At 36.7% G+C, this 12,762-nt stretch overlaps 1 protein-coding gene across 1 annotated transcript in view; it reads left to right on the top strand.

Annotated features, from left to right (window-relative positions):
- Nucleotides 1-12,762, top strand: part of Su(fu) (suppressor of fused domain protein) — a 382,271-nt gene that overhangs the window by 113,731 nt on the left and 255,778 nt on the right. Inside the window, exon 4 of the mRNA XM_090385208.1 lies at nt 3,477-3,619. Within this exon, the coding sequence (XP_090241334.1) occupies nt 3,477-3,619 (143 nt within the window). The remainder of the gene's footprint in view (nt 1-3,476; nt 3,620-12,762) is intronic.

The following is a 12,762-nucleotide window of genomic DNA, read 5'->3' as shown; positions in this document are numbered from 1 at the left end:
TACAAAGGTTGGTAGGGTTGTTAATCACAGTACACTACTGAAACAGCATCTAGAAAAGTTGAGAAGATGGGCTGAGAGGTGGGAACTGAAGTTTAACATTGGCAAATGCAACATGCTGCATGTTGGTAGCAGTAACACCAGAGTAACATATCAACATGATGATTTTACTACACTCAGGGTACAGTGGAGAATGAAAAGGATCTGGGGGTAATTGTGCAGTCAGATATGAAGTTTTCTGAGCATTGCAGCTGTAAGAGTTGCTCATGGGGTCTTGTCAATGAGATATATATATATATATATATATATTTTTTTTACTTTTGCTAGCAGAGATAAGGAGGTGATTATTCCCTTGCGCAAGGCAATGGTCAGGCCACACGTTGAGTACTGCATACAGTTCTGGATCATTTTAGGAAAGATGTTGAGCTACTAGAATGAACACAGAGAAAGGCAATGAGATTGGTTAGTGGAACAAAGGGTCGCTATTACCAAGATATGCTGAGTTCTGCAGATTGCAGCATCTGGAGATTAGGCACAAGTGAGGTAATCTGATTGAGGTGTATAAGGCCTTAAATGGTTTGAGCAAGCTCAATGCTGATGGGATTCTTCCTCTTGCTCAGATCCCGCACTTGAGTGGGCATAAATTCAAATTGAGGAAAGATATCATGGAAGAATCAGAAAAACTAGACGTGGACTTAATATAACAAAGAATTCTTCACCGACAGTGAATGTGAGTTAGATGACAACAATGATGTAGTAATAGGGCCATCTATCCTAAGATATGAGGTGGAGAGGGTGATTAATGAAGAAGGGAAAAGCAAAAGGACCTGATGAAATCATAGTGGAAATAGTTAAATTACCTGACTACAAAAACACTGACATTCTTGTTGAGTTATTTAACAGAATTTACAACACTGGCAACATTCGTTGGGACTAACTGACATCAACGTTAATCACTCTTCCCAAAAAACTAAACACCAGAACTTGTGGAGACTTCAGACTAATCAGGATTGATGAGCCAAGTCCTTAAAATGTTCCTAAAAATAATTCAAAATTGGATTTTCACAAATTGTGTGGAGTAAATGGACGATGTGTCGTTTGGATTTAGGGAAGAACTAGGTACAAAAGAAGCACCATTTTGTACCCAGGTCATGATGAAAAAATGCAGAGAACAACAGGTTGTTTGTTTGTTTGTTTGTTGGTTTGTTTTATTGACTTTGAGAAGGCCTTTGATTGAGTTCAACACACCAAGCTCAGTGAGATCCTTGAGGTGTCCAGACTCTTAATGAAAACGACATCCAAATAATCAAACCTCTGCAGGAACCAAACAGCATCTGTTGTAGTTGATGGCAGAAGGACAGAAAACATCAACATTGAATATGGAGTGTGGCAAGGATGTGTACTCTTCCCCCCTCCCTCTCGTTTAACATTTACTTGGACGTCATTTTCAAGAGAGCATTAGATGGAAGAAATGAAGGAATATCTGTCAATGGTAGAGTGATTAACAACCTTCGCTATGCAGATGGCACTATACATAAAACAACTAATATTCAGGACTTACAGATACTCCCCCATCGTGTGAGTGAGGAAAGTGAAAGAATGGGCCTCGGGATTAATATAAATAAATTTTCTGTTTATATTCTGGGACGACCAAATGGTCAGAGGAGTTTACAAGATAGACAATACAAGAAACAGCACCGTATTCAGCAGTCATGGGCTTGAACCCCCCGTCACTCATGGCACTTGTACTAATGCACCTGCGTGCCTGACCACTAGGCTACGATGGCCTTAAACACGAGAGACTAAGCTAATGGTCCTTAATAGAGCAATGCCAACACCTCCCCTCGTGTTAAACGGAAAGCTGATAGAGGGAGTTGACAAAATTAAATATCTAGTTTGATCAATGACAAAAATAAACCCCAGGGGCTCACATCTGGTGAGTATGGGCTTGGCACACCCAGGGTCCTGTGCTGAATATAATCATTCCTCTCTTTCTTGGTGATTTCCTTCTACTTCTCTCTCTCTCTCTCTCTCTCTCTCTCTCTCTCTCTCTCTCTCTCTCTCTCTCTCTCTCTCAGGGTAACTCAGAAATTTTTTTTGGCTGTTGCAGCATAAGCCTCAGGCTTTCTGGCACCATATGGCTAATAATAATAAAAACCGGGTATGAAAATAAAAGTAAGGATTAAAATGGCCAGGCATATTTTCTTAATATGAGACCTACATTGTGCAATGGAAACCTGGAGCTCCACCTTAGAATCCGGATGATGAGATGTTGCGTTTGGTCAGTTTCTTTGTATGATGCCGAAACATAGACACTGAAAATTAACACTTCGAAAAAACTAGAAGCATTTGAAATATGGATATACAGAAGAATGTTAAAGATACCATTCACAGCAAGAGTGACCAATGAGTGTCCTGTAGAGAATTTTAAAAACTCTTGAATTGGAAGGATATAAAGAAAGAAAAATGGCATATCTTGGATGCCTGATGAGGAACAATAAATACACAATTCCACAGCTAATTATTGAGAGGAGAATGGAAGGAAGAAAAAGCCTGGGAGAAGACATACATTGTGTCTTGATAACATCAAGAATTGGACAGGACTGAACACGAGCAGCTGTTAGAGCTACCAGAGGCAGAGAGATATTTGCCATGGTGCCCCTTCCCCCCTGTTCAGAGATGCCACACAGAGAAAAAGAAGTTTCATGACTTAGAAAACAGCGAAAACTACTACAACAGTTGCCAATGAAATTATCACTAGATAGTAAATCTAGATTTAATGAAGTTGACATAGCCAGCATACTTTTGGTTGTAGAACTTAAGGAGTTTACAAAAATTTATATTATAAATGAAGGCAATCAAGAAGTTGTTCATGAGAGGAAAGCTCCCAGAAAAAATCTCTCTGATGCTTTAAACAATTTCGAATGCATTCTAAATTTTAATGGAGAATTATCCTGATTTTGAGAAGCAATTCTGTTGGTGGGGGCTGTTATGATTTTTACATTATGAATGAAATCTCTATGGTGTCATTCTTAATGAATAATACGAGGTGGCTATGCAGTCCACCCTAGATGCCTTCTATAAAAATCAGCCTTCCTTATCAGTGTGAGACATTGTAACACACCATCATCATTGGCAGACTCTTAAAGGAAGTGCTTCAGTCTAAGTCAAGAAACAGATGTGAATTCTGACCCCTTATCTCCCTAATAATTATTATTGGTAAGTGGACATATTTTCCAGAACAATATGGTGATAAAATGTGTGCTTTTTTATTATTTTTTTATTTTATGAAGGCATATTTGTCATGTAATTATTTACAAATAATATTCAAAGTTTGAATATACAAAGTTTCTCTATATGAACAAGGTTGCAGGAATGCATGTACTTCATGTATTGAGGTATTACTATACTGTACTGATTTAAGTATGTTTGAATATAAATAATTCAAAATATTGCATGTCACCCAATTTCTCTTTTAGAAAACACATTATGTGCAGGGGATCATGTTTCCTGGCACTGTTCTCTAGATAATAGTGAATCTAGGATACAACACATGCTTATGACAGAAGATTCCCAACTTGGGACCATATTCACTCCATTTGGATTTGTTTCATTTGTACAGGTAATTTGTTAACATTATCTCTTAGATTTTATTTTAAGTGATAATTTAATGAAAATGTGTTAAAACTCACATAGTTAGCTATTTTAATTGGTTAATCAATTTGTTTCCCTCAATTTTAAAAATTTTAAAAATAACCATTTTCTGAAAATTTCAAAGTTAAGGAAAATAATGCTGATTGTCAAGGACTATCAGACAGTCCATTGTTAATAATAATAATAAATGAAATGAGCCCCATTTCATAACTATACCTTAATTAGAGCTAGAGTTACATGAGATCCAATATTTGTCTACAAGCCAAAATTGGAGCATTTTTCAAATTTTGAATGGCTATAGTTCAATCAACGAAAATGAAGTGAAGATATGCATATCATCCTATTTTGCATTCTGCAATGCCAGACAGTGCAAGGTTGAGAATGCCTATGAGAGAAAGGCCCCAATGGAGAAGCCACCATCACCACTATGATCTGAGATGCTTAGAGCACCACTCACCTTAACCTTCTACTTTGAAGAGTTGTTTGTGAGAAAAAAGATAGTGTTGGGTGCATGCTTAGGATTTTCTGGTGTTGTAAATAAATGAACAATCTGTGTGAGGTCATTAGTAATTTCAAAAGCTTCGGCATCTTCACCAGTTGGGTCTGTGTGTCTCTAGAAAACTGAAACCAGTTTAAGTTGTGAAATTAAAAAAAGGAAGTCAAAGAGTACCAAATGATTAATGGAGTTGGGAAAATGATAGAGACAACAGATGAATCTGACAAAATAGGGTAGACAGATTCTTAGTCAGAAGATCAAAAAGAGGAGATTCCAAATTAGTAAGTCTTTTTACAGGGAATACCACCTTTTGAAGTAAAACTAATTGTAAAGCAAATAATTATTGAAACTCTTATGAGCAGTGGTTGAGCCAGCTGATAATTGGGATTCTTTCAAAAAAAGTGGGGCTTCACATACTTTAGGTGGAAATGGACATCATTGAGATTGGAACTGAGTCCGTGTATATTTGTGAAATGAATGAGGAAGTTTTCTGGAGGTTTCATTTTTTTCACAGATAAGGTTGTTCTGTTAGTTTGACTTAATATGTATTCAATAGAAAAGTATAAGGGGGGATGTATAAATTAACAAAATTTTTGGATATGGTGTACTCCAGAAGAATATACCCAACTGCTTGACAGTGCCTCCTGCATACAACACTACTCAGCTCCCTCCAGTCTCTAGATGGCAGAGTAGAGATCAGGAAATTTTACACTAGCTGATTAAGATTTCTCCTGGAGTTATTACTAGGTTTGGTCCAGTGGACTGCTTAGCCACCTGCAAAAACCATTTTAGGGCTGTACCCTTGAAAGGTAAGTGAGATCGGATTTATTATTATTATTATTATTAATGGCCAAATGGTACAAGGAAGCCTGAGGCTTATGCTGCACCAGCCAAAAAAAAAAAAAAAATTCCCAAGTTACCCCCGAGAGAGAGACAGACAGAGAGAGAGAGAGAGAGAGAGAGAGAGAGAGAGAGAGAGAGAGAGAGAGAGAGAGAGAGAGAGAGAGAGAGAGTAGAAAGGAATCACCAAGAAAGAGAAGAATGATGATATCCAGCTCAGGACCCTGGGTTTGCCAAGCCCATACTCACTAGATGTGAGCCCCCGGGGGTACTTTTTCCGTGATACCCATCATAATTTCGAACGGCACGAGTCATACTGCATAATGCAAGCTATGGCTGTTGCAAGAGCTTTGCTCTGGAGACTAAACATGGGCTTCACCACTTCAGTCATGTACTACCTATTATTGCCTAGTGACTCAGAGGGCAGAATTCAACCATACATCTTGATCTCTGCCTATGTTATTTCACACCTGGGTGGTAACCTCCAGTATACTAGATGCAGTGTTTCAGGATTTGCACATTGTTCTAAACGTTACTAATTGTTCCTACCCTTTTAAAGGTGCAAGAAGAGGATTTGGTTGTTTCAAATGACCAGACTTCATCATAATTCAGGTGGCACTTGACTTTTCAAGTGGCACTTGACTCACAAGTGCCACTTGAAAACCAGTTTCATTAGTGTTCTATATTCCCTAGCTTGTCATACCTGAGGGAATGTCTGTGACAAGCCTCAGGGACCAAAGGTGCTTTGCTTAATTAGGACACTATACCTACAGTATTTTTGTTCTGAACTGCATCTTAACATAGGTTCTAAGTCTGTTTGGGTATTTTTAGATTCTGGTGCCAGGTACATCTTATCAGAGGTCTCTCACCAATTGCCTGTTGCTGAACTCCACAAGTAAAGCTCACTCAGGTGTCTTGTAACAAGGGTAAATCTTTGTGGCATGATGAAGGAAAAGATAAAGACAAGAAGGAGATATTTGTTTTAACCTTCCTGAGTTGTCTCTTTGATATTCTCTTCAGGTGTGTTTTCTTAGAATAAATAAGAGAAGGTATTTCTGAGCTGTTGTTAGGTCAGAATTTCTTGTTGAGTAACAACAGTATGTTGGACTTTAACTGCCACCAGATTATTATGGCAGAACAGACATTTCCCATAAAAGATGTTTTGAAAAGGATGGAATCCAATTAACTTTTATCACTGCAATAAAGACCTGGAGCTTTCTTAGCAGCAAGATTGTCCAAAATCCTTCTGACATCCTTTTTATGGAAAACCACAGGAGGCATTGAATGGAGTGTACTGGGTATGGTGGGAGGTGGTTTACGAAGATCATCAATTCGTGAGTTGGAAGAAAAGTAGGATGCTAACAGGTCGACTTTATTTTGATTTTGATAATTGGGTCCTAACAGAGACTTGACTTACTTCTGACATTTTGGATTATGCAAATTTTCAATTTATTACAAAAGATAGAGTAGATAAAAAAAAGGAGAGGAGTAGTGATTATGTTACACTTAGAATTTGTCATCTCAGAAATCATCCCTTTAGCTGATATAGAAGGTATTTATATCAAAATAAAAATTGGTAATACAACAGTTCAATTGGTATCAATTTACCTAACTTCTCTGGTTTAAAAGGTCATATTAAAAAAAACTTGAGCAGGTACTAGAATCCTTATTAATCATCCTCCAAGAGAGATGAAAAGATACCAGTCATGGGTATGACAACAGAATGGGAAATGAAGTCTCTAATAGCAAAAATACATATTTATTTCATTATTTGAAAGATATGTTCTTTAGACTGAATTTAAAGCAGAAATGCAAGCTACCAACCAGAAAAGACAAACTTCTAGACTTGGTATTTACAAATTTTGAGATAAATATAAATTGTGTTACCAGTTACTTTTATTCCGATCATCAAGCATTACAACTCGACGTTGATCTCAAAACTTTCTGAAAGTGATAAAGCCCAAGGAACCTATAGTGAAACAGAAATCCAAAGAAGAAAAAATTAGTCAAGAAACACTTGTCATGATGAACCGAAGACGACAAATGAAGAGCAAGAAAAACACTGACAGGGAGAAAATTGAGTATACTGAGTTATGCAAAGCCATTAGAAAGAGACTCAGAGAGGACATAAGAAGATTTAACACAAGAAAAGTAGAACAAGAATTAAGGGAAAACAAAGGATTTAAATCAGCAGCCATGAGCAATAATACAGAAAGACAAATGATACTGAAACTGAAGAATAGTGATGGTGTACTTATAAACAGCAGAGAAGGCATAATTCAAATAGCAGAAGACTACAATAGAGAATTATACAGGGAGCAAGGGAATGATACCAGCAGTGGGGAAGATGGATTGCAAAGTAGCAACACATACGACATACCCGATATTCTTCCTGTTGAGGTAGATCATGCATTGAAGAAAATGAAGAATCGAAAAGCCCCGGGGGAAGATGAAGTTACTGTAGAGTTGTTAAAATTGGGAGGAAGAGACATAACTCAAAAACTGGCAAGGCTCTTCACAAAGTGCATTATTCCTAAGCAGTGGAATAATGCAATCATAGTTTTGCTGCATAAGAAAGGAGATAAATCAGAAATTGGAAATTATAGACCAATTAGCTTGTTAGCCCACATCTACAAGTTGTTCGCAAGGGTCATTACTAACAGATTAGAAAGAATACTTGATGAGAATCAACCGAAAGAGCAAGCTGGCTTTAGGACAGGATTCTCAACTATGGATCACCTTCACGTAATATCACAGCTAATGGAGAAAGCAAATGAATATAAAACACCATTATGCCTGGCATTTGTGGATTATGAAAAGGCATTTGACTCCATACAGCATAAGGCAATGTTTCGGACACTGGAAATACAAGGCATAGATACCCCATATATTATGATTTTGAAGAAAATATATGAGAGTGCTACCTCCTTTATTAGACTAGACAAAGACAGTAGCAAATTTAAAATCGAGAAAGGAGTTCGACAAGGAGACACAATATCTCCGAAGCTGTTTACTGCTGCCCTTGAGGAAGCTTTCAGAAGATTAGACTGGTTGCAGAAAGGAGTCAGTGTGAACGGAGAGTTCCTAAACCATTTAAGATTTGCAGATGACATTGTGGTCATAAGCCACGATCCCAAAGAATTAGAGGAAAATCTTAATCAGTTATGCACAGTTAGTAAGGATTTTGGACTAAAGATGAATATGGCTAAAACAAAAGTAATGATGAACAAGTATGCCACGGAAAGGGAAATAATGATTGAAGGAGCAGTAATTGAAAAGGTGGAGTCATATACTTATGTGGGAAAAGTTATTAGCTGTAATAATGATAAATGGCTGGAAGTCAAGAGAAGAATAAATTTTGGATGGATAGCATTCAGGAAATATAGTCACATACTGAAGAGCAATATCCCAGTTTGTCTGAAACGTAAAATAATGAATCAATGTATACTCCCCACCATGACTTATGGAAGTGAAACTTGGGCACTCACCAAAAGAATGGAAGAGAAGTTGAGAACTACACAGCGAAGAATGGAACAAATTATATTGGGAATCAGACTGTTAGATAAGAAGAGAAACACATGGATTAGGCAGCAAACTCAAGTAAAGGACATTCTTATCAAAACTAAAGAACTAAAATGGTCTTGGGCAGGACACATAGCTCGAAGACATGATGACAGATGGACTAAGAAAATAACAGAATGGTACCCAAGAGGAGCTAAGAAAACCTGGAAGACAAAGGTGGAGATGGATAGATGAAATTCATGAGTTTTTGGGTAATAAATGGATGGCCAGTGCTCAAAACAGAAGGAACTGGAAAGTTGCTGGAGAGGCCTTCATCCTGCAGTGGATTGAAAATGGCTGATGATGATGATGAGGTAGTAACGTTAACATTCAAAGTAGAGGTATTGCAATTGGCAGTGGCTATTCGTCTTCCATTTAAAACCTCTATTATTATTATTATGAGAAAGAATTTGAAAAACATCTGAAATTTATAGATATTTAGATGATTCCTACTGTTCAATTTTGAGGAAAACAAAAATTTAATTTAGTATATCTATCTTACTTGGCAGATATTGGAAGATAAAACTTATACTGTGCTTATGTTAAGCAGGACGACTTAAGTTTTAAAGCCATAAAACTCACAAATTGTGATTTCAGTTTATCAAAAAAAAAAATAAAAAAGATACACAGAAATGTAATTAGAGCTGAAACCAACTGACAGATAAACATTAGTAACACCTCAGAATGAATTATTCTTGCATTACAAGTTAAAATCTATTTTAATAATAAATAATAGTAATTTTTTTAATTTACTTGTACTGCTACAAGTAAATTAAACTAAAACATTAGTCCAAATAGTCACTAGTTTATTTATGCTCAGACAAGACTGATTTCCTGACTGCACTGTAACCTGTAGACAAAAAAAAAAACCCTTGTTCCTCCGTTAGCTGTTTCTTGAGTCTGTATGTATGAGGTGTGACAGTGAAGTTCTCAGACTGCTACAGTAAAAAGAACACAAAGTGAAGGAACTCAAAACTGGAAATGGTTTTATTATTATTATTTTTATTATTATTATTATTATTATTATTAGCTATATGGTGCAAGGAAGCCTGAGGCTTATGCTGCCCAGCCAAAAAAAAAAAAAAAAAAATTCCCCGAGTTACCTTGAGAGAGAGAGAGAGAGAGAGAGAGAGAGCGAAAGCTAGAAGGGAGTCACCAAGAAAGAGAAGAATGATGATATCGAGCTCAGGACCCTGGGTGTGCCAAGCCCATACTCACCAGATGTGAGCCCCCAGGGTTAATTTTTTTTTATTCAAAGGAATCACCACTTGACTGACAGCATTTATTACATCATTCTAAAAGTTTCAGAAAGACTCAGCAAAGAAAATATCACCAAAGAAAAGATGTTCAGTTCGGTGATTATGTTGTTTTTCATGCCCTGAACATTCTGAAATCTCTTTCCTTTGAGGACAGTTTTCAACTTGGGACTGAAGTCAACTGGTGCTAGGTCTGCAGAATAGGGTGGATCTGTATGATGCCATGTTTCACCTACAAACAGATCAACAAGTTCTTGTGACCAAAGTAATGTTTTGTGATGGTCATATTGCAAATACAGCTGGTAAGTGTTTACTTATTATTAATATTTACTATATAAAAATTAACCTTAAAACAAAATTCTTCGAATCTGACCCTAGTTTGATTTACTGAAAATTTTAATTCTACTAAAAAAAATTAAGAATTCCATAATAATAACCCTTAGTTACTGTCTTTGCAGTCACTGAAGAATTGGTAAGAGAAAATACCACAAAATGTTTGACCCCCATGTACATATTTCCAATTAGGAAATAAACAAATGACATAACTAACTTTTCACTTTCTCCTTTATTTCTTCTACTTCTATTTTTATGGACCAACCTTCCTTCATGTGTATGCTTATTCTCTATGGCTTTTCCTAATATGGCAATTGCCTGAATAGCTGCACAGAGTTTAGTGTGGGCCTGTTGTTTTCAGTATTTATTAACAATATGGATGAAGATATATCTGGCCTAATGTCTAATTTTGCAGATGATACGAAGGTTGACAGGGTGGTTAATGACATTAATCAGAGTATGCTACTGCAACAAGATCTAGAGAAATTAGTCTAATGGGCTAAATGTGGCAGTTGAACTTTAACATTGACAAATGCAAGGTACTTCATATGGGAGCAGTAATCCCATATTAACTTAGCATTTGTCTGGTACCACACTAGGGTTAGTGGAGAATGAAAAGCAGCTGAGGGAAATACAGTCAGATATGAAGTTCTCTGAGCAGTGCAGACAAACTGCCAAGACAGCCCATAGGATTTTTTTTAATGATATACAGGAATTTTGCAAAGTATAATGAGAGTTACAAAAGGATTCTCTTACCAGGAAAGGCTTTCAATTCTGCAAACTGGAGTACCTGATGACTAGGCACCTGTGAGGAGATTTGATTGAGGTGTTTAAGGATTTGAATGGGTTGAATAAGCTCAGCACTGGCTGACACTATCTTTCCTCTTACTCAGACTACACACATGATGTGGGTTATGGAGAGTTGGTTACAGGATAGATGTACAGAAATTGGCAATCAGCTAGCGAGTAATTGATTTTTGGGAAAAATTTCTGTTGGTGTTGTGGAAGTAAATAAATAGTTTAAATAAATTTTCTTTCAGCAAGCAGGTGAGTGATTGTTGGAATGGGCTCCCGTCTGGTTTTGTGGAGATTGGTGGTTTAAGAGGACTTGGGTGAGAGGTGGACGAGCTTTTGGAGGGGACAGACAGGTTATATGTGACTGCTCTCTCTCTCTCTCTCTCTCATCATTTGCTGAAGCAAACCGGAAACGTATGGTCATTTTTTCATTTGAAAAAATTGCTATGAGCATGAAAATTCAAATTTATTCATGTGCACATATTAATATATTTTGCCGAATAAATGAACTAATATACAGATCAGTAGAATAACAAGAGTTGAGACAAAAAAATAAATAAATAAATGTAAAACAAAAGATAACTAATTTTTGATGACAAATATGTTAGCATACTAATTTCAGTTTCAGCAATATTTTGTTTATCATACACTGAAATCCAAACCAAATCAGAATCCCAAAATAATAAATAGTTGCTTAGAATCTGATGGGTTCGTTCTTTGTACATGTAATCCCAAGTAAACAGTAATAATTTTCTTCCAAAACTGCTCAAATGGAAGTTTGATTGTATGTGGGAAAGCACTAAACATTTAGCCATTAACTTTGAACACCAACAATTAGTGTGCAACAGTTATTTTGGAGAGGGACCCATTGGGTCCTATCTGGATGCTGCGAGGTTGAACAAGTTTTGTGCTGCTAGGGGTGGGGGGGAGTGAACTATAGAAATTGAAGTGTCTGGTTTTTGGACATACTGCCTCTATCAAGAAATGATATTTTGTAATTGATTAAATGAAACGTTTTTGAACTTGACATGAAAATCAGAGTACTAAATGCACCATACCGAATACAGTCCATTCCGGTTATTTGGGACACATCGGGACTAGTGCATTTTGGCCCGATTAAGCGGCTGCCCCAATTATCCGAAATTTCACGTAAATAGTTAAAAATACAACGTACCCCCCCCCTTTTTTCACAATTAGTTCACTGTACAATCAAATTCAATTAATTACTATTTTTATTATTATTATTATTTTTTTTTTATTTTTTTTATTTATTTTTTTTTATTTTAGGCCCTTGCCACTGAAATCTTAGGAAATTAGGTGGCAGGGCCTGCCAGAGTATTTACTTCTAATGCGATCCCTCTATGCCTGACCTGCCTCCTCGGGGCTAAGTATGGGCAACGGGGGTCCCACTAGGGGCCCAACGGCTAAAAGGTCAGAGGAACAACACAACATGACACTACACAACGTAAACCTTACACTTTTTAAAATCTCTGGCCTTCACAGTGTTCTGTGTTTCACAAACAGAGTACACAACACGGAGATGGGGGGGAACCCCTGGGGCCGTTAGACAATGAACACTACACTTTGAACAATCAAATCACGTGACAACGAACTCAACATAGTAAAGTACCGTTCACTATACGATGTTCAATAAGCGCCGGTCATTGTGATCATGTTTGTGAATTGAATTTAAATTTTATTAAACAGCGATTCTAATTAGCAAAAATAGGAGGAATATTATCCACAGGCTATAAAAGCAAAGATATATTAAGCACAAATTTACCCTTTATTACCTTACCAATTGAAAAATTAAATGATATGTGAAAATCG

The sequence above is a fragment of the Mastigoproctus giganteus genome, chromosome 11, assembly GCF_048544385.1.
Source record: "Mastigoproctus giganteus isolate SK-2022 chromosome 11, ASM4854438v1, whole genome shotgun sequence".
Lineage (NCBI taxonomy): Eukaryota > Metazoa > Arthropoda > Arachnida > Uropygi > Thelyphonidae > Mastigoproctus > Mastigoproctus giganteus.
This window is presented reverse-complemented; position numbering and strand designations above follow the sequence as displayed.